At 40.9% G+C, this 21,484-nt stretch overlaps 1 protein-coding gene across 1 annotated transcript in view; it reads left to right on the plus strand.

Annotated features, from left to right (window-relative positions):
- LOC138007795 (cytochrome P450 3A8-like) overlaps nt 1-3,291 on the plus strand; it is a 13,600-nt gene extending 10,309 nt beyond the window's left edge. Inside the window, exons 4-5 of the mRNA XM_068854871.1 lie at nt 963-1,266; nt 2,528-3,291. Coding sequence (XP_068710972.1) covers nt 963-1,266; nt 2,528-2,910 — 687 coding nt within the window. The 3' untranslated portion in view covers nt 2,911-3,291. The remainder of the gene's footprint in view (nt 1-962; nt 1,267-2,527) is intronic.
- Nucleotides 3,292-21,484: the final 18,193 nt, after the last annotated feature.

Genomic DNA, 21,484 nt, shown 5'->3' on the forward strand with positions numbered 1-21,484 from the left:
TCTGAAAGCCCGAAACTCCCGTGCTGCATATTGATTCATTCGCGTACAAACGCATTGCATTCTTAATCCAGTGAGTATTTGACGTCATTTTCTCCTTGATCCAGCTCTCTCAAGATTTTAAAGTTAGTAATGACGCAACTTCGTTTCTAGGGTCTCTTCCAACGACACCAAAATATGCGACGCCCGTGTCATATTCAGTACTGATAAAATGACTTGTTCTCTCCGCACCTTATGCTAAAGCTGCTCCGTTTGTAAACGGCCTTTCCTCGACCTGGTCCGTGGACACTTTGAATTCTGCATACAGTCAATCAGTCAGCCCTGATTCAGTCTTAGTGTTAAATGTTTATTTTCTACATACAGGCATATTCAACAGCGGGAGCAGATGTAGAGTCAACTATTACTAGTTGTATGTCTATTCTTCTATTGTTGGCAATTTCAATTCTGCATGGCAAGAGTTAGGCATTTGTGGAGGAGTGGTGTTGGAAGAGTTGTCAACTGGTTGCAGTGCATAAAATCAGAACAAATTGTTCTTCCTACACCTTATATCACAGTTACCCAATTTAAAATTTGGCAACCAGTTGTCATGACCTTTCAGTTGGAAACTCTGGTTCTGTTGCTTAAACGTAGTATATTTAAGCTAAATAGAAAAGAGAACACAATTATAAACATCATGTTTTCTGTGGCAGTTTTCTGGCAGCTTGAGAACACCTCTAATGCCCAAGACGTGTACGACGAGCTCAATGAATGAAATAGAGGGATAATTTAAAAAAATGCAAAGTGGTAATTATGAATTAGACAGCAGCCACCCTAGGTACGACAAGAACACTTTCATGCCTCTTCAATTTTTCTTGATTCCCAGCTGCACCCCATGCGTTATTTAGAGTAAAAATTCCCTTGTAGGTTGATGCACCTGCATGGAGCCCAGTGCAGGGTAAATCAATTTATGTCATTCTTTTCGGTAGGACCTCTTGGATCTTATGCTGAAAGCCGCCCAGGATGAAAATCTCCCAAAGACAAAGAGATTGACTGATGCTGAGGTGCTGGCACAAAGTGTCGTATTCCTGATTGCCGGCTACGAAACCAGTAGTAATACACTTGGATTTGTTGCCTATTTCCTGGCTACTAATCCTGATGTTCAGGAAAAACTGCAGAAGGAGATTGACAGTGTTTGGGATGACGAAAGCAAAGTGCCTTCCTACGAGACAGTGAATGAGTTGCCATATTTGGACATGGTGATATCAGAGACCCTGAGAATCTACCCACCAGGTGAGGAAGGATATGGCGATGAATGACTTTCAGGGATGGGGTAGAAACACTGGGAACATTGTGCTTAATCCAGTCATCCCATGTTAGAAAACCACTGGGTGACCATTTCCTGAAAGAGCCCATAGTTTTTGTTCCTTTATTTGATAACAAATAGTAAACTGTTCACCGTGTGCTATCGAGTTAAATAATTGCACGCGGGAGGTTTCTAATGATAAGCACGAAAGAAGCGCAAGAGTCGCACGAGACGACAGCCGAGTGGAATCTAGCTACTTGAGTGCTTGGCAAACTTCCCAAGTGCAACTGTAACTCGATAGTACGCGCTGAACCGTTTAATGTTTGTTTTATAACATGACCAAAATATCTTGTGACAGTTCCACGACAGTTTGTAACATCCTTTGTCTTCTTTGAATGCCTCTCGCTCGTTAACTCGTCGCGCTGACTTTACTTACTAAGTGAATGCAAGCTTGACGGCTGATAGCCTTGCAAATCGTGACTCGGGCAAAATTCCCGTGAATGGGTGAATTAATTAAAACATGTCGTCTCTAAGTCTTTTTCATGATGCTGTGTGGAAATTTCAACATTTCCGGCGGTACGCTGGTCGGTCATTATTGCAGTTTGAGGAAAAATCTTTTTTTTTCCCGGTGCACGCGTCAGTGTTTTCGTCATAACCATTCACACGTGGAAAATAGTCAATGGGTAATAGCCCACTTTCGATTTATTAAAATTCAGTCCCAAACAAAAGACATCATCTCGAGGCTCTAGGGAATAAACTAATACAATCCTCGAGATGATGCTTTTTGTAAAACACTGAATTTTAATATATCGAAAGTGGGCTAGCCTATTGACCAATCAAAGCGCGAGCTTTACTTCTGTTATGTTGTAAAAATTTAGTATAATTACATAAAAGGTTAGTCAAAATTCTCTGCGCTGATTGGCCCCCATAATCTGGTTTAAGACCCTATACTTTAATCTGTGAGCGCGGCGGAACTGATTGATTGAGCATTTCCTTGCCGACCAAGTGATTCGAGCGTAAGTTCAGCATAGCGACGCTCCACAAGCTGCCAAGAGAAGTCACATAATTTATCATGAACTATCAAGTTAAACAAACTGCTCTGGCGAGGTTACAAGATCTTATATTGCCAAACACAGTTCCGTACTCTTCATCCTGCTGCACAAGGTATCCTTCGTGAGCACTCGCAGAGCGTTTGTTACCTGTATGCAGGTTGACAATCTACCAACTATAATCTTTTGGTTTTTTTAGCCGTCGCCACTCTGCGCACATGCACCGAGAATTGTGTGTTGAAGGGCTTGAAAGTTCCAAAGGGCCTCGTGGTGACGATCCCAATCTATAGCCTCCATATGGACCCCAACGTTTGGCCTCAACCCGATAAGTTTGACCCGGAGAGGTTTACTCCCGAAGCCAGACAGTCACGTGACCCCTATGTTTACATGCCATTTGGCCACGGTCCTCATAACTGTATCGGAATGAGGTTTGCGCAGATGGAAATGAAGCTGGTACTGGCTCGCATATTAAAGAAATACAGTTTCCAGACTGCGCAAGATACCAAGATCCCACCTGAGGTAGTTATCAGGGCTACATTAGTGGCGAAAGAAATCAAGCTGAAGATTACCAAGCGAGAGTAACTGAACGTCATCAATTGTTAGAGTAATCTTTCAACTTACAATAGTTTTAAGATTCGAGCCCTTCGTTTGACTCTAAAGTTCAGATCTGGAAACACCAAAATTTATACTAGCCGCAACGTTTCAGTTAAGGCGTAGAGTCGATAAGTTAATAGCTATGTTGCTGTTGCTTTTTCTGGATGCGTCACTCACGTATAGGAAACTTCACTCACGGCCAGAATCAAACCAAAAATCAAAAATCTTATTGGATTCTACAAAAGATTAAACATTCGCTATCTAAGCAAGCGCATAACTGAAGTGATTTTTTTAGTGACTTAACTTTGTATTACCTCCTTTGCTTTTACAAATACTCCGAACACGTAAATAAAGTTCATGTATGTATGTATTTGGTGACCACATTATTGTTGAAGCGTGCGTTATCTGCTCCTTGAGACTGACGATTGATTTACGCCGTTCAACTGATGGAAACTTGTTGAATGGAATAGCGCTGTAACACCTCCGCTGTAATTTGTTCAACTTTGTGCTACAACGTTCAACTTTTTGATTTAACTATTTCAGCATTAAACGGAGTGAGGTGATGCGGGATTGCGGAGAATTTATTGGTTCAATTGTTAAAGGAACGAGGCTTGTAGCCTCCTCCGCAGACATCTCTGTAATAATCTCCCTAGGGAATGATAAACCTGAAGCAGTAAAGCAACCTAACTCCCTCTCATTGTTTTTGCCTTCTCTCGCCTTCTCTCTGATAGTCCCTCTCCATTTCTTCCTCCCCAGTCCCTTTTTCCTTTTCTTTGGAGTTGCCTGTGGAGGTGGCTATAGCTAGATACAGGACACCTTATTCCGAAATGGCCGCCATTTTAGTCTTCTTTTGTTTGAATGCAAATTGGCCCTTTTGGACTCGCTCAAAGTTAAATACTCGTTTGAATTTTACGTTTGAAATCAAGGCCAAAAGGGCCAATTTGCAAGGAAACAAAAGAATACAAAAATGGCGGCCATTTTGGAATAAGGTGTATGAGCTCTTTTGTTTTTTAGTGAGATGCAAATGAGATGCAAGGTGATTTTGTGCAATCCCGCACCTTTAATTGGTCATAGACCGAGATAACAAATTATAATTGTGATTATTTTGTAAAAAGAGCGGTTTTCTATTTTTGTTTATACGCACAAAGGCGCACCAGTAAAGTCGTGTTATCATACGGATACGTTGATAGTTTATCTACCGAGGACGCACACACAGCTGTGATAATTTGTACACTAAAAAGCCGCTAAAGACAACCTGTCCGTACTTCGTTATACTTCGTCAAATTTAAGACATTTGGTAAATTGTTTTTCACCCGGCCTGTCATTCACAAGCATTTCGATGGTTGATTATCGGTGGAGAATGTTCCAATTGTAAGGCACCGCGGAGACCATTACAAGGGCTAAAACGTCTAAAACATCTGGCCTGCGATGGAAAACAAACAGGAGGAATACATTTGAGTGAACCATCCGGACCGAAAATAACCAGGTAGCACAAACCTTCAGTGCCTACAGCATTTCCTCCAACATATAGCGACTACGTTAGCTTCATCCACAGTCTCCATGATGAGCATTGCGACACTTGAGTTATCTACAACCATAGACCAAAACGGCTAACTCAATGTTGTACCCAATTCAAACCCTTTGGGAATGAAACGTTTTGTCCCAGGTATTTCCATATCATTTAAATATGAATGCTTTATTAATATGCAAATACAACACAAAGATTCTTAATCCCGGTAGATTTGAATTGGGTACAACATTAAGTTAACCGATTAGGTAAATTGTTACAAGTGTTGGAATATTTTATTCTAAACACATTTTCCCCCTCCTCACCCCCAATGAGAGGCGCAGTTGTCTCATGGTTTGTGCGCTCTACTCAGGAGCGAGTGGTTCGGGTTCGGGCCCTGGCCGGGGACATTGTGTTGTGTTCTTGGGCAAGACACTTTACTCTCACGGTGCCTCTCTCCAGCCAAGTGTATAAATGGGTACCGGCGAATTTAATGCTGGAGGAATCCCTGCGATGGACTAGCATCTCATCCAGGAGGGAGTAAAAAACTCCTCGTCGCTTCATGCTACAGAAACCGGGATAAGCTCCGGCCTAATGGGCCACCTGGTTCGTAAGCAGACTTTACCACTACCCAGCTCCAATCACTTTCATCTTCATCACGTTTCATCAAGTGTGCGTTTTAAGTTTACCATTTGCGGCCAAGATTAAAAGGGGAAAAGGGATCCGAGTGCTGACACATGCTCTGTAGGTTTTGATTTATGGCTATGCTATCGTGTCTTTTGTTCAGATTTTCCAACAATTAGTGTAAGATTGTAGCAATGAAGTAAAAGGTGTAGGAAAAATTGTCCATTGGCAAATACTGAAACTACTCCGATGAATTCGTGCAGGGATCGCGCAGCTGTGAGAGCACTCGCCTCCCACCAATGTGACCCGGGGTCGATTCCCAGACTCGGCGTCATATGTGGGTTGAGTTTGCTGGTTCTCTGCTCTGCACCGTGAGGTTTTTCTCCGGGCACTCCGATCTTCCCCTGTCATCAAAATCCGATATTTGATTTGCGTTAATTTGCCGATTTCAGTTTACAGTGTCCCCCAATAGACCATTTTCGAATTCTCACGGCTGGACTGGATCTAGCATGAAATGGAGGCTAACGAAGGCAAATCTTTTCACATACAAATTAATTTGCCCGCAGTAGCCTCCATTTCATGCTACATCCAGTGCAGCCGTGAGAATTCGAAAATGGTCTATCAGTGCTTCAGCGCTAGGCAAAGTAGACTAGGCACTTAAATAAATAAAAGTTCCTTTAAATACAAATAATCAATTTTCCGCAATCCCGCAGCTCACTCGGAGACGACAGTACACAGAGTTGGAGAGAAACGGGGAGTTTACGTCTTTCTCGTATACGTATCTCAAATCTGATAGAATCTATGTGTTACGAAAATTCAGTCATTACTTTTAACGTATGGTAAAGTTTAGCGCTACGACAATTTCATAGCAAACGGAGTCAGTCAAGGTACTTTTGGACTCGATGCCAAAGTGTGATTAACAAGTCTGTGGTGCGCTTCAAGGTTTCGACCAGTGGATCCCTTGTACCAGCCCTAAGGTCTCAAACTAGGTTTCACATACCTTTCTCCGCCACAGGAGACACGGAGGAAAAGAAAAGTTTTCCCCTTGCCCGTATGTGACAGATTCCTTTCAAACGCCGAGGATAGCTCCTCGTCTGACATACCATAAGGCTACGAGCTACATATATTTGACAGTTTTGTCATCTTGTCTTTCATGTAATACGCACGGTCAGTGCGTATTGGTAGGCTGATTTAGCAACGGGAACGGGAACGTCAGTTGACGACGGCGCGCGCAGAAAATTTTCCATATTAGGTCAGATTAGAGTAGAATCCAGACTATTCCGCGCGTTCTCCCGTCGCCAATTGAGGTTCCCGTTCTGTTGCTAAATCAGCCTGGTATGAAGTACACGACGTTTGAACATGCGCATCTTCTGAACTACCCAACAATGTTGTTTGTCTTAAAACTTAATCAATTAACAAGCTTTTTTTATCACGCGGGTATTAAAATGCGAAATGCTAGATAGTTTTGTTTTCCCTCAGGACCATACATTAAGTGTATATTGTACGCGTAAGCAAAAAAGCGGTTTTTCGAAATGACCGCAAGCCATTTTGTGGAGGTGACAGACGAAAAAATTAATTGTTTTAAAGAAAATGTATATTTTTCAAATAACCACCTAAGTAATTATACTAAAACAATGATTCACCTCAGGCTCGTTGAATATCGGTGAATAAAAAGTGTTTATTTTAAAGATGCGTTCGAGCGGCCTGAAGCTTACCCTGCTTTCTCAGACGTTCCAGGTCACTCGTGTCACGCACTCTTCTTGACACGAGCGACCTTGGACCGTCTCAGAATCAGGCTGAAGCTTTCCGATCGCTTCTAAGCATAGTTAATGCATTGAGATTGTTATGAAACTCGAGAAGTCTTTCTGTTTCATGTTTTTGTTAGTATTTTTGGCCTTGACGATGCACAAAACACATCTTTTTTCCAGAAGATACCAATCAAATCTTTCGATGAAATTATGCGCAACTAATTTGTGAACTCGTGCGAAGCGAAAACAAAAGATTGTGCACTGTCACAGTCAATTAAACATCGATTGCCACAACATTGTTCTCGCTTTTGAAGGTTTTAAGGTTTCATAACCAGTCCCTCGATTAATTATGTTCTAAGTCAAAACTACTTTGCATCTCATTTCCACTGCATCAAATACAAGAGCCCTTGTTCCAGGAATCGTTCTTTAAAAAAAAACGAAATTGATTTCAGCAATCCTTGAGCAATATTGCGTGATTCTCCCTATTACAGTAACCTATGACGTAGTCTTCGGTCAGCCTGATTAATCGATTTTCAAAACAACTTGGCAAAGGCTGCTTCAAGGTGCATTAACTACTTTTTCAGGAATATGGATTTGTTTGAGTTATTCGAAGAGGTCTTTTCTCAATATTGGACAACGACAATAGCTACAATCGTAGTCCTGTTTGTTTACTTCTGGGGGATTGCACCATTTCGCACCCTGAAGAACATTTGTGGTGACCAGGTTCCAGGACCAATGCCTCTTCCATTTATCGGCAACATGCTTGATTCGCTGAGGCATAAAAGTCTTATACATATGCAGTTGGACGAATATTACAAAAAGTACGGAGATGTCTTCGGTATGTCCTTATTCGGAAGTTATACAGCCCTTGTTGTCGCAGATTTGGAAATGGCGAAACAAGTTTACGTGAAGGATTTTCAAGCATTTCATGATCGGCCGGTAAGCTGTATACAGAATTATGCCGTTAATGGGTATGACTACAAGCTTAACCCTTTTTTTTTATAAGTTTGGGGCTAAAAGTTAAGCGATCGTGCTTTTGAGGAGCTACATCAACCCCTCAATCAGTTTTGAGTTTTTATATTCCTCGCCACACTTAAAGCCGCCCTTGGGTTCCTTTTAATTTTTTAATTTTTAATCAACCCCTTCATAGCTGTTATTACAGTCGAGCCCCGAGCCCACGGTACAGCGGTATTAGGCACCGTTTACACGAACGCGGTTTCATTTGTAACCGCATCGATTTCGCTGCGGTTACACCTTCCGTTTACACGACACCGATCGAGACTGTTATCGAAATCGTGTCGATTTGGAACCGCTGCCAAAGTGGAGCGTTTTCAAAACGATGCGGTTTTATTTCTCGTGTAAACAGCGAAACCGCATCGATTTGAATACGGTTACTATTTTGGTGCGAAATTTGCATTGTTCAATTGAAAATAGTGAATTTAGCACGCAGTGCAGCGCTCGCTTATACCATTACGACTTGGATTTTCTGGTGAAAACGGATCCGTGTAAACACTTCCAAACCGCATCGATTTTGACGCGGTTTCGAGACCATGAAACCGTGTCGATGTGAAACCGTGTTCGTGTAAACACTGCCTTAGTACCAGAGTGCGCGAAAGCGAAGCTCACGGGTCAACATTTCCGTAGAATACAAGCGCCGTATGTGAAAATTTAGTCGAAAATTTCGTCCAGGAGTAACATTTTTTTTCTCTCTCTAAAACGTATATAGCGTTATATTTTTTGTAGAGTTGTGAGTTACATAAAAATGGATGGGAAAACAATTTCACTGAGAGTTGGAAACACCTAGCATCTGATGCAAAAATAATGTTGATGTTTCCTAATCGAGCACGAGTTCTCCGAACACTCTACACTAGTTCCAACAGTCTGCAAACTGGTGTTCCATACAGAAGGCCCGAATTTCCACTGTTCACAATTGAGAAAATGATGATTTACTTTATTAAGAGAAAATCAGGAGATAATGAAGGCAATAAAGACTACGGTGGAACCCCTCTCAACCGTACACCCTTGGGACCGCAGGAAAGTTTAGAGGGGTGTCTGGTGTTCTGAGGTTTTACTCATAAAGCACTTTTATGCCGCATACTGTATTGTCTGACTGTAAGTACCAGTACATGGTACATCAGTACTAATATAGCACATCAATAAAGGAACAAGCAACATGGATCACAAGGAAGCTTTTCAACGTCACTTTATTTAATTTACAAAAACATTCAGTGTTACACACAGGGTAATATGATCATTTAAACATGGAATGTTCAAGATTCTCTGTCTAAATTTCCAAGATACTTTTGGAAAAAGGAATCCGATGTTAACTGCATCTGATTACAACTGTGTTCAACTATTTTTCTTTCACTTAAATTTTCCAGCTCTAGAACCAGTTCCAGATAATTCTCATCTTTGTGAACCACAAAATTTGTTAACTTAATAACCATATCAAGCACTTCTTTATGTGAAAGGTTACTGCCAAGAGCATCAAGTTGAACATGTTTCTCCTCATCATCATGGACAAACTGTTCCGTACTCAGCCTTGTAGACTTCTTTCTTCTTTAAAATATCACCTACAGTTGATTTACCGATTCCAAATTGACTGCTTTGAGCCTTCAGTGTTGGTTTAGGCACTGATTCCCCGTATTTGATCAATTAAACTCTTTTCTCTAACGATAACTCGAATCTTTGGTGTTTCGTTGGTGTCTCGGAAGTAGTGATGTTTGCTACTTGGTGTGTTTTCGCAAGTGATTTCAGCCGCAACGGGACAGTCCTTTAACCTGGCCTATATTGTTGTCAGTCATTCAGCCCAACAACAGCGGCACGATTGTGGGCTTTAGACTTTTTGCTTCAGTACCAATAGAACAATGAGGAATTAGCCGGTGTGCATTTTTCACTTCTGATTGGGATTTCACAGCTGCATGATCAAAATTAAACGTGTGATTTGATTTTGGCGGCAAGCTTAAAACTTTCACGTCTGGTTTAACGAGGTCAATTTCTTTCAGTAAGCAAGAGAAAATGAGGGGATAGAGACGGAGGCTCAAGGCGTTGGCCGGGATATGTTATGTCCACGAAAGTTATTTTTAGACGAGCGGAAGTCTTTGTTCTAGCGGAAGTCTGTCTTCTGAGACGTCCGCATGCAGTCTTGCCTCGCTCTCACGTTCTTAGTGAAAAGAGAAAATGATGGCGCGCGTGGAAGGCTGATGAATATATATTTTCTTTCAAACATCGGACCGAGGTTGGCCTGCATGCGGACGTCTCGGAAGACTTCCGCTCGTCTAAAAATAACTTTCGTGGATATGACATATCCCAAGGGCTGGACCGGGAGCCTCCTTCTCTGTCCCCTCATTTTCTCTTGCAGTAAGTGATTACGGACTGAAAAAAGCTTCTGGTTTCGGGAATTGAGGGGTATCAGTTTACTGACGTTAAAAATGGAGAAAATGTATGACAGAGATTTTGGGGCCCGAAAAAAACGTCCAGTAAAGAGAGGATTCCGGTTTAATGAGGGTCCGGTTTGGAGGGGTTCCACTGTATAAGAAGTTAATTAATAAGGCATCTGGACAAACCTGGTCATGTGCACTATTGAAAATGGAGACGTGATCTATATAAGATGTGAATGTCTGCCAGAGATGAAAAAGAATTTGAAGTACAAGCTCAATGTTACCATGATCAATTCCGGAGAGCAAGCTGGTGAGATCACCTATGCCTGCTGCAGTCCATGCCCAGCCCCTAGGGAAAGGACCATTCGCCTCTTGTAAACTCTTAGCTGCTTTATGCTTTGCCCTTGAAGAGTTTGTAAGATTGAAACAGAGCAGAGATTTTGCTACGTGTACTGAATGGCTTCAAACTTGGAACCAACCTCGGAAACGAAAATTGAAACCAGGATCTGTGTATTAAATCGACTTCAGTAAAAAGATCTATGGTAAACTAAGAGAATGCAGGGGACCGGACGATTCTTCATGACCCTAGACTGCCTGTATACAGAGACACTGAGAAAGAAAACCAAAACAGATATTGAGATACTCCTTTCGTATACCTTCCATTGACAAATGGTACCCCTTTCGTATATCTTCCATTGGAAAATAATGAAAGGCCCTTTTAAATACCTAAATGACAGATTTCCCTACCCTTTGATACTTCGACTCGTGAAATCCCTACCCTTTCAGTCCTTTCATATACCTGAAGCGTGAAAAAGGTACCCCTTTCGGGCGGTGCTCCCCGTATAGGCCATTATAGTGAGTACCCCCCTCCTCCTCCCCTCCCCTCCCCCCATCCCCCTGGGATATAACTGACATGAAGAAGAGAAAAATACATGTAGTTGTCCATTGTCGCGGAGGGCCTAGCGACAACTTCACGAGACAGTAGGCTTAGCGACCAGTCTTGTAGACCATGTGCTCGGACCGATAATCTTTTCCTCCATGTAAAATCAGTCCTTAGTTGTGTTCGTGAATAAGGAAAAATCGCCTTCGCGAAATCTATTCATCATGCTGATTTGCAAATAAGCTGAAAATCGACTAATACAAGAGTTGAGGGCACATCCCTTTCACTTCACCCCTAACGCCACTGGAACTGGTAGTTTGTGTTAATGCTAACAAAAAGAGGATCTTACGCGATTGAAAACAATGAAATGTAGCATGTAGACTTGCCCCATGTGTTCAACCTGGTTACTGTGTATTTCACTATTACACAATTGAAGGCAGAGCTCATTTAATCAAGGAAGGTTACTTTTCAAGTAAATATGCTAATTACAAGAATTTATTTATGAAACATGCAATGCAACTGTGCCTGTAAATTTAATTGTAAGCCTCTTAATCCCAAAGCACCTTCTAATAAGACCACTCGCCAAGGGCAGACATTTATTTACAAGAGCTGGCAAAACATTTTTAGTGAACATTGCACACATAAAGAAAATCATGTCAATTAGTAAACTGTCCTGATTGATTCATGAAGGGAGGGACATTTGACACCTTTCGAGGCTAACATTTCTTGAACATTGAACCCCCAATCTGCCATGACCTCATCTCCTTGCTTTAATTTGTCAATAAAACCAGATTTACCGGTTATTTCCTTATCAGAAATAAAACAAACACTGCCACGTGGAGTAACACCGACCAATGCCTTGAGGGTATTGGTGTTCTTGTAAGTTGAGAAGGTAAGCTGTTGTGCTTCTGGGATACTTGGTTTCTCGATGTTACAAGTAGATCTCAGTTGCATCGATAATTACTGTTTTTCCCTTGTACTTGTTTTTGAAGCATGCAGGCTTGTGTAACTCAATGATTTGTTTGTCAGGGAAGATGTCTAGTTCTTTAAAACTGCAGTACATAAACTTTGTCAAGAGATTATGAATGACTTTGTCCAAGTAACAATTATTCGACTCACAAGACTCTGAGATATTCTAAATCGTGCAGCTAAGTTCTCCTCAAGTAGACCAACTTTGTAGCGACATAATACAAGGAAAAATTCCTCCTCTCCTGACAAGGTCCTTTTTGGGCCTGCCTTCTCTGTTTTTTGGGCATCATTTTGTTCAGTGTTACTGTATACAAGTTTAAAGGCTGCATCCCTACCTAAAAAGCTAAGAGCTATGCTGAAAACTTCATAGTCTGGAAACCCAGAATAGAATCTCAACAATTTTAAATTACTCTTAATATTATCAGTGTTAAAGAGACTTTGTTGGAACATGCTTTCCATCTCTTCCCTAAGCTCCCGTTCTCGTTCAAGTTGTTTATTTTTTTCAGTAAGCTCTTCGAGTTCCTTCCTCTCAACCTCTAAACGTTCATCTAGGCGCTTCAATTCTTCTTCCTTTTCTTTAAACTACTCCATTAAAAGTTCTTAGCAGTGTCACTCAGAAATCCATAATCATGACATCGAATATTGACAGATTCTAATTCAGCTAAATTATCGACAGGGTTAACTTTATCTAATTTGACTCGCCTCTTAATTGTTGTTTCGCGTGAAGCTGCGCAATAAACAGGAGTTTTTCGCTTTGGCTTTTCCTCCAGTGAAAAACTGAATCTTGTCGGAACAGATCCACATTTGAGATACCTTTTTCCTCCCACACACCACATAAACAATCTTCAGAAAAGTGCTCACTGCAGAGGTAGGTAAGAATGTTTCAACACATTGAGGTCTTTCCTCTTCATTTTAAGCAACCAAGTTCCAAGAAGCTTAGCATGTCATGCATGTCGTCGGCTGTCATAAATTGACCAAGCAAATGTTTGGTCTTTCGTAGCGGAAATGAACTTTGGACAAGAGAAGCTAAAACAATTTGACAACGAAAATAACGATAATATTGACCAATATTAGAGAACAGATACTCTTCCCTAAGGGGGCCTCCAAGTCCAACTATGGAAATGTTCTCGTAAAAATTTCCCGCGATGATAAGATTTTAATGAATCGCTAAGGTAAATATTCCAAATGCTGTGAACAAAAGTGCTTCTAATAAATGTCAGAGTACCTGAAAAACGACATAGTGTTGTTGTCTAACAAGCCCGCCGAAATTAGGCCGTTGGCAAAACCTCGGATCGGACCGGATTGGATCAGATCGACAAAACCCGGACCGGATCAACAACAAATTTAAAATTCCCGCCAAAAGTAGACTCATGAAATCCGTGGATAACCTTCGTGGGTGTCCTTCGGCAAAAACTTCGTACGCGCGATTATTTCAATAAAATCCTAACAAACTGTACATCAAAATAACAAACAGTTTTTTATGCAAGAACCAGCTGCACAAAGTTAAAGTGCCAGATCTTGGGAGATCTAACCTGCAAATAATATTTAGACCAAAAACAAAATAACTATGCAAGGCTGGTTGTACGGCTGTGAGGATATATATTTTTTGTTTAACCATAGGCAGCCGAAGTTCGCGTCACTAGAGAGCGAGTAATAATTAATTACTAGTGGGAAGATGACCTTTGAGTGCAAGCGGTGTTGCGTTACAGGCGGCCGTGGAGAATTTAAACGCGTTATAAGACTTTGTAAGGGAAATAAAATACCGTCGATTATAAAGCCTAAAAAACGCTCAATTTAACGTTCATTCAATAAAATGAATAAAACTGACTCACCTCTGGTGTATTCTTATGCGTTTCGGAGCTTATTTCCGTTTCGGGAATTCCGTGTTTTCACTGTTCTAAGACGAAGTCAAGGCTGCACACTAAAATTTCGACTGTAGTCAGCGCAGAGGCGGTTTGCGACTCGAAAATCCATCCCAGCCGCGATTTTTTCACGCAAAGCTAAAGCCCCATCATTTGCGAACCTCGGTGAATGTTTCGTCGTCAAAAATCCCCACGCACTTGCCTGGAAATGAACATTTTCTGCTTCCGATTCCACGACAGCTGCTGATAACCGAACAGGACACGGAGCTTGGATCCGAGGTCAAATTAACTCCACCCGATGAGGTACAGTCATTTCATGTACAACACTTACCCCATTCCACAGCGGCTTCTCGAACAGCTCCATGGTTATGAGTGAGCATTTCTTTAAAAGAAGATCTCCTCGCCATTTAGCCTGCCTAGTAAGCGATGTCAGCGTGCAAAAAGCGAAAAGCGAATAACTTTCTCTGAGTTATTCGCTTGCTGCGGGGAATATATTATTTTGACATGAGGGACTGAGGTGTCAATCAAAAAATCCGAGCCGCGGTTATCAGAGACCCCGTTCGTGGGCAAAATCGGGGGGTTTGTCCCCAAAGCGTTTCCCTTCCCTTCCCCGTCCAATTTTTTTTTTTTTTTTTTTTTTGCGTTTACCCAATTCTCGCTCGGCCAGAGATATGAATTCGCTCCTTGCCCGCTGGAAACGCTTGCTACGCAGGCTACCCCTAATCAGACGAGAGCAGGCCATGGGAACTGAAGGTGTTAAAGTCACGGCAATGAACATGTACAAGTACAAGGAAGGATTACGTTTTTGCAAACGTAAGCCGTGTAGCACTTGTATTTGAACAGACAACTGATTAGAGTGTAATGTGAAGTGCTAAGTTTCTACCCCATATGAACCATGTGAGCGTTAGCCCTACTGATGGAAATGGGCCCACACAAGGGCAGAAAAAACCTCTGACCAGGGTGGGAATTGAACCCACGACCTTCGGGTTAGATCACCGCTGCTCTACCGACCGAGCTACAAGGTCAGACGGGAGCAGGCCGTGGGAACTGAAGATGTTATAGTCAAGGCAATGAACATGCACAAGTACAAGCAAAAATTACGTTTTTGCAAACGCAGGCCGTGTAGCACTTACATTTGAACAGACTTAAAGTGCAACTAACTCCAAAATATTTTTTTTGCTAAAATGAATCTTTGCAACTGTTCGAAACGCACTGCGGCCATTTTTTCATTTTTCTAACAAATCCTGGCATTTTATAGGCTTCGAAAGTTGCGAAAATCCAAGCATCTGTCACAATCTACTTTGCATGCATTTTTACAAAGAGTTAATGCAAAGAAAATCAGTTTGTGACGTCAAATCAGGAATAGACCCACTCCCCTTCTGACTCGGTTGTGAACAAAAGATGCTTGGATTTTCGCAACTTTCGAAGCCTATAAAATGGCAGGATTTGTTAGAAAAAGGAAAAAATGGCCGCAATGCGTTTCGAACAGTTGCAAAGATTCATTTTAGCGAAAAAAATATTTTGGGGTTAGGTGCACTTTAACTGATTAGAGTGTAATGTGTAATGTGAAGTGCTAAGTTTCTACCCCATATGAACCATGTGAGCGTTAGCCCTACTGATGGAAATGGACCCACACAAAAACAGAGAAAAACTCTGACCAGGGTGGGAATTGAACCCACGACCTTCGAGTTAGATCACCGCTGCTCTACCGACTGAGCTACGAGGTCAGACGAGAGCAGGCCGTGGGAACTGAAGAGCGTTCACTACTGTAGTTCAGTCGGTAGAGCAGCGGTGATCTAACTCGAAGGTCGTGGGTTCAATTCCCAGCCTGGTCAGAGTTTTTCTCTGTCCTTGTGTGCGCCCATTTCCATCAGTAGCGCTAACGCACACATGGTTCATATGGGGTAGAAACTTAGCACTTCACATTACACATTACACTCTAATCAGTTAAGTCTGTTCAAATATAAGTGCTACACGGCCTACGTTTGCAAAACGTAACCCTTCCTTTTACTCCTAATCAGTTTTGAGTTTTTATGCTAAAATTTTCTCCCCACAATGATGGCCCTCAAATGCTCTACCTTGGGTTCCTTTTAATTTTGCATGCGGAAATATCTCTACAGCGGTGCTTTAAACTATAATTGAGTCAATTTTATTGCAATACCTATAAGTAGAATGGGGGACCTTCCAGGGACTGAGTGAGGGAGTGGTGTGTTAAATGAGGATCGATATTATAAACATTAATTTCATTTTAAATTTTGGTTTATTTTTCTTGGGCAGGTGCTGTTTAAGTTTCCAGAACCCCTTGATAAAATGTTGGCTGTTGTTGAAGGTGATCAATGGAAACGGATCCGTAATACTCTGACTCCAACTTTTAGTGCACATAAAATGAAGCAGATGGTTCCACTAATGAACTCAGCTTGTGACATGTTGATGAAACGGTTTGAAGACATACATTTCAAGCACAGGAGAAACTTATGACATCTTGAGCTTATACTAATAATTTGTTGAATTGATGCTTGAAGAGATGTATTTTTAATGTGTTTCTACCAGGTTTGACCAAAAAATCAAATTCTCCTTTTTCTTTGGTTTTCAAAACTATGTTAACTAAACACTAAGTGACCCTTGAAATTTCAAGCCTTGATTTCACAAGACACCTGTTTATTTTTAGGGGAATTTTCCCATTTATAGGTCCACTTCTACTAACTTTAAAATCTTGAGAGAGCTGGATTGAGGAGAAAATGATGTCAAAGAGTCACTAGTTTAAGAATGCAATGCATGTGTACACGCAGCTGAATTAATATGCAGCATGGGAGGTTCAGGCTTTCAGACTTTAAACTTGTGTTTTGCATATACAAAAAGGCTGCACTTACATCATGCTGAAATTTTAAGCTAGTGAGTAAAGCCCTGGTCAAACGGCGCGTGATAGTCGATGATAGTAGATTCTCCCCAAACTATCATCAACTATCACCAACTATCGTTCAAGTGGTCAAACGGCCAAAGAAGTTCATGATAGTTGACGATAGTTCACTGGCAGTCGCGCAAGCAAAGTCACGAGAGAAGCGAGTTCCAAGCTCTTTCCGCGTAAAAATGTGAACATTAAATGGCCTCCCGTAAGACAAACTTGTAAAAGTATGAATTTTTCGCGACGAAAGAGAGCGGCAACATGTTTTCTGACCGCTATCGGACCAGTGATTACCAAAACAGCTGACCGAAAAACTATCATGAACTATCGTACGCGTGGTCAAACGAGGAAAACTATCATGGACTATCATGAAGAATTTGAACAAGCTCAAACTGAATGATAGTTGATGATAGTCGATGATAGTGCATGATAGTTGGTGGTCAAACGGAAGCTCGCGCTCAACTATCATCGACTATCATCGACTATCATGAGCCGTTTGACCAGGGCTTAAAGGACGTCAGTACGTTTTCCTAGATCCAGCTCTCTGAGGTCCGATCGGTCTGTTTTGACGTAGATAAGTAAAACAAGGAATGACCTACAATGAGCTACAATCACCTAAAATGATCTACAATGACCTACAGTAAGATACAATGACCTACAATTAGATACAAGAACCTATAATGACCTACAGTGATCTACAATGAGCTGCAATGACCTGCTTAAATGACTTATAGTTAAAGAGGCAGACAATAAACGATCAGGTCAGTGAAGAGTTTAATGAGCGGAAAACATCCGTTGTCACATTGTTCCGCAACGCTTTTAGTCCATTGCATGACAGCCGAAATGACGACAGGCACAGATAAACCTTGAATGGTTTTCCTTTGTTTTAATGCTAAATTGAAAATGTACAAATATTAACGCTTGGTTTCGCAACGGTTGTCAAGGAATGGAGTTCAGAAATAAGTATGAGTTTCTTCGAAAAACTCTTGTTCTTAGGCCATCGTAGTTTGATTAAGAAAATAACACAAACAGCGGTGATAAACATTGTATTCCAATTCATTTTTATAAAACTTGACGATTTGTATGCTAGTCAACACACATTTTCAAAAGTGACCGTTTTTGAAAACTATATATATATATATATCTTAAACATAAGGAGTCTGGAACCTAGACTGAGAAAAGACAAAGAGACCAGACAAAGGAAACGGCGTTGTCATCGTCAGCAGACTTGATTATCTTAATAAAATGAAGAAGTTGATTTCTGATGGTACCAAATTCAAACAATTAAAGCATAATCCAACTAAATCTAGAGAAGAGAGCCTTTCTGCATATCTTCGCAAAATCAAAAAAGACGGAATTATTGATGACGTAACATTCCACAAGATTCTACCCAGTGGATCTTCTCCTGGTGTTTTGTATGGTCTGCCAAAGGTTGACAAGGCTGGATGCCCTTTCCGCCCTATTGTTTCCTCTGTGAACACCTACAATTACAATCTTGCTTCCTACCTCGTTGGCATATTTCAACCAATTTCCACCAACCAACACACGGTTAAAGATTCATTTAGTTTTGCAGATTGGGCCAAAACATACAAATATAACAGGATCACTTTGACATTTTAGCGTCCGGAAAAACTGACTTTCTACAAATGTACCGCTTGATGAAACAATACAGATTGTACTCTCTCCCTGATCCTCCGCAATTACCTCGTTCTGTTTTGAAAGATCTATTACAGTTTGCCACTAAGAAGAGTCATTTTATATTTGATGGCCAATACTACCATCAGATTGATGGTGTAGCCATGGTTTCACCTTTAGGCCCCATTTTGGCTAACATTTTCATGTGCCACTTTGAAGAAAAATGGTTGATGAACAGCAGATTCTGTCCTTCACTTTGGTTCAGAAATGTAGATGACACCTTCACCATGTTTGACAGCAAGGACAATGCTAATGAGTTTTTAAGTTTTCTAAATAGTCGACACGATAGCATTAAGGAGGCTCGAAAGGGTTTTCAGCTGAGCGCGCGCGCGTAAGCCACACACGCAATTCGTAAGCTGCTTGCGTCAGCTCATGATTTAAATGGGTCACCAGAAATAAACAAATACCGCTAATTTCGCTTACCTTTCTCCAATTCCTATATACATGGCATATAAATAGACATCTCCTATTCACGAAAACTACGAAAATTCTACTTAAACGGTTTAATAGTTACTTAAATCCGTTTGTGTTGACCTGTAGCTCCACTCGCGCGCGGACTCGAATGAGCGGGTGACGCATGCGTAAATGCTGATCTTGTAACCCCCTAATTTTTCCTGATTTTGCAACTTTACTCGTTTATATCTCTGCTTCTGGACGGTGAATTGTTTTCATTTTTTGCATGTTAGCTTAGATTAATTTAAACCGTTTGTCTTTCAAATTTAAAAAAATTCTGTAGGTGAAAAAAATAATTAGGCGACACAATTCAAAAAAACTTATTTTTCTGAAAAACTGACCTACAGATTTTGTTGAATTTTAAATATTTTAGAGAGTATTTCTAACATTATCTGGTAACGATGAATGGGAAAATTTCACCGTCCCGTGTCTTCAAAAAGGACCACATATGTTGATTTTAAGGCTCAAAGAAATGCCTAATATCGTTGCCATGGTAACATTATTTTGGAGGAAAACATAATGTGAGAAATCTACGATAGGTACTTAATACCCTGGCCAAATTTCGTCTTGATATGATGGCCCTAACTGTATCTAAGGATAGAATATGTTTATTTGTTTGAAAAAAGGAGAAACTATTTCGAGCCTCCTTAAGTTTACTCTTGAATTCGAAGAAGACAATAAGATTCCATTTTTAGACATCCTTCTCAAACGCTGCCCTGACAACACTTTCTCTACATCTGTCTACCGGAAGAAGACATTCACAGGCCTTTACACCAAGTGGGATTCATTCACACCGCGCAAGTACAAAATCAACCTCATCGGTACTTTCACCTATCAATGCTTCCAAATTTGCTCCTCGCCATCTTTATTACAGGCCGCTATTTAAGATCTGAGAAAGCTCCTGTTGCAAAATGATTACCCTCAAGGCGTTATCACGTTCAATATTAACGATGTATTGAACAATAATAAAACAAATCAAATAACCCTGTTCAAGCTACAGTCCCCAAAAAAGATATCTTAATCGTGTTACCCTGCTTAGGTCTTCACAGTAACCAAGTCACGAAACGTCTGAAATCCTGCGTATACAATTTCTACTCTTTCGTCAATCTCAACATCATATTCCAAAACACACGCCGCATCAACTCCTTTTTTCCATACAAAGGTCGCTTGAACCGATCTCAGAGGTCCAAGGTCGTCTACAAAGCTGTCTGCTGGGACTGTGATGAATTCTACATTGGCAAAACAAAACGAAGACTCCATGACAGAAAAACAGAACATTTCAAGGCCTTAGCTACACCCTCTAGCTAAAAGTGACCATTCATCAGCCATTGCTGATCATGTGAAAACCACTGGCCACGACATTACATGGGATCACTTTGACATTTTAGCGTCCGGAAAAACTGACTTTCACTGCAAAATTAAAGAGACTTTGTTCATTCAAGAGCTAGAGCCTTCCCTTAATGTCAATATTAGTAGTGAGAAGTTATTGCTGTTTTAGCTATTACTCCTCATTATGTCTAGACACGTACTGCTGCAGATTATTTTTCTCAGTCTAGGTTCCAGACCCCTAATGTTTACGATATATATATAGTTTTCAAAAATTATAACGGTCACTTTTGAAAATGTGTGTTGACTAGCATACGAAACGTCAAGTTTTATAAAAATGCGTTGGAATACAATGTTTATCACCGCTGTTTGTGTTATTTTCTTCGAAAAAGTGTCGAAAATCATGTTTAATGGCAATGAATTAAAGCGAGCGAAAAAATTACTAAATGCAAAGAGCACGCATGGACTTACTTCTCCTCTTCCATACACCACACTGTGGTTAGACTTCTCCTCTCCCATCCACCACACTGTGATTGGACTTTTCCTCTCCCATCCACCACACTGTGGTGGGACTTCATCTCCCATCCACCACACTGTGGTTGGACTTCTCCTCTCCCATCCACCACACTGTGGTTGGACTTCTCCTCTCCCATACACCACACTGTGATTGGACTTTTCCTCTCCCATCCACCACACTGTGGTCCGACTTCATCTCCCATCCACCACACTGTGGTTGGACTTCTCCTCTCCCATCCACCACACTGTGGATCACACGCGCAACGTGATCGCCCGAACTTCCCCTATTATGCATAACATCCACGTGGCCTTTTGACATCCCATTGAAAAATACTCGCAAAATATTCGCGGACCGGTCGTTTTCTCTGAAATTTGAAAGGATGATTGCTGACGAATATAGAAAGATTTTCATAACAACCAAAAAATTTCTGTGTTAAGCATCAGAATTCGAAGAAGAGCTATTAAATGCGACTAAATTTGTTGCGTGCGTTGCTATTTTTATGATTTGACTGTTGTGCAAATATTAAATTATGAAAATCTTTATTTTTAGCAGTTATTTGAACATAAAAGATGCAACGCTTGACGAGAAATGATATTTTATTTTGCTAATACAATGTATTTGAAAGAAGAAAATCTTCGCGGGAATGGTGGTGAAAATGAGTCAATAAATTTGCATACGTGTCTTGAAATGTGATACGCG

This window comes from Montipora foliosa, chromosome 6 (genome assembly GCF_036669935.1).
Source record: "Montipora foliosa isolate CH-2021 chromosome 6, ASM3666993v2, whole genome shotgun sequence".
NCBI classification, from domain to species: Eukaryota; Metazoa; Cnidaria; class Anthozoa; order Scleractinia; family Acroporidae; genus Montipora; species Montipora foliosa.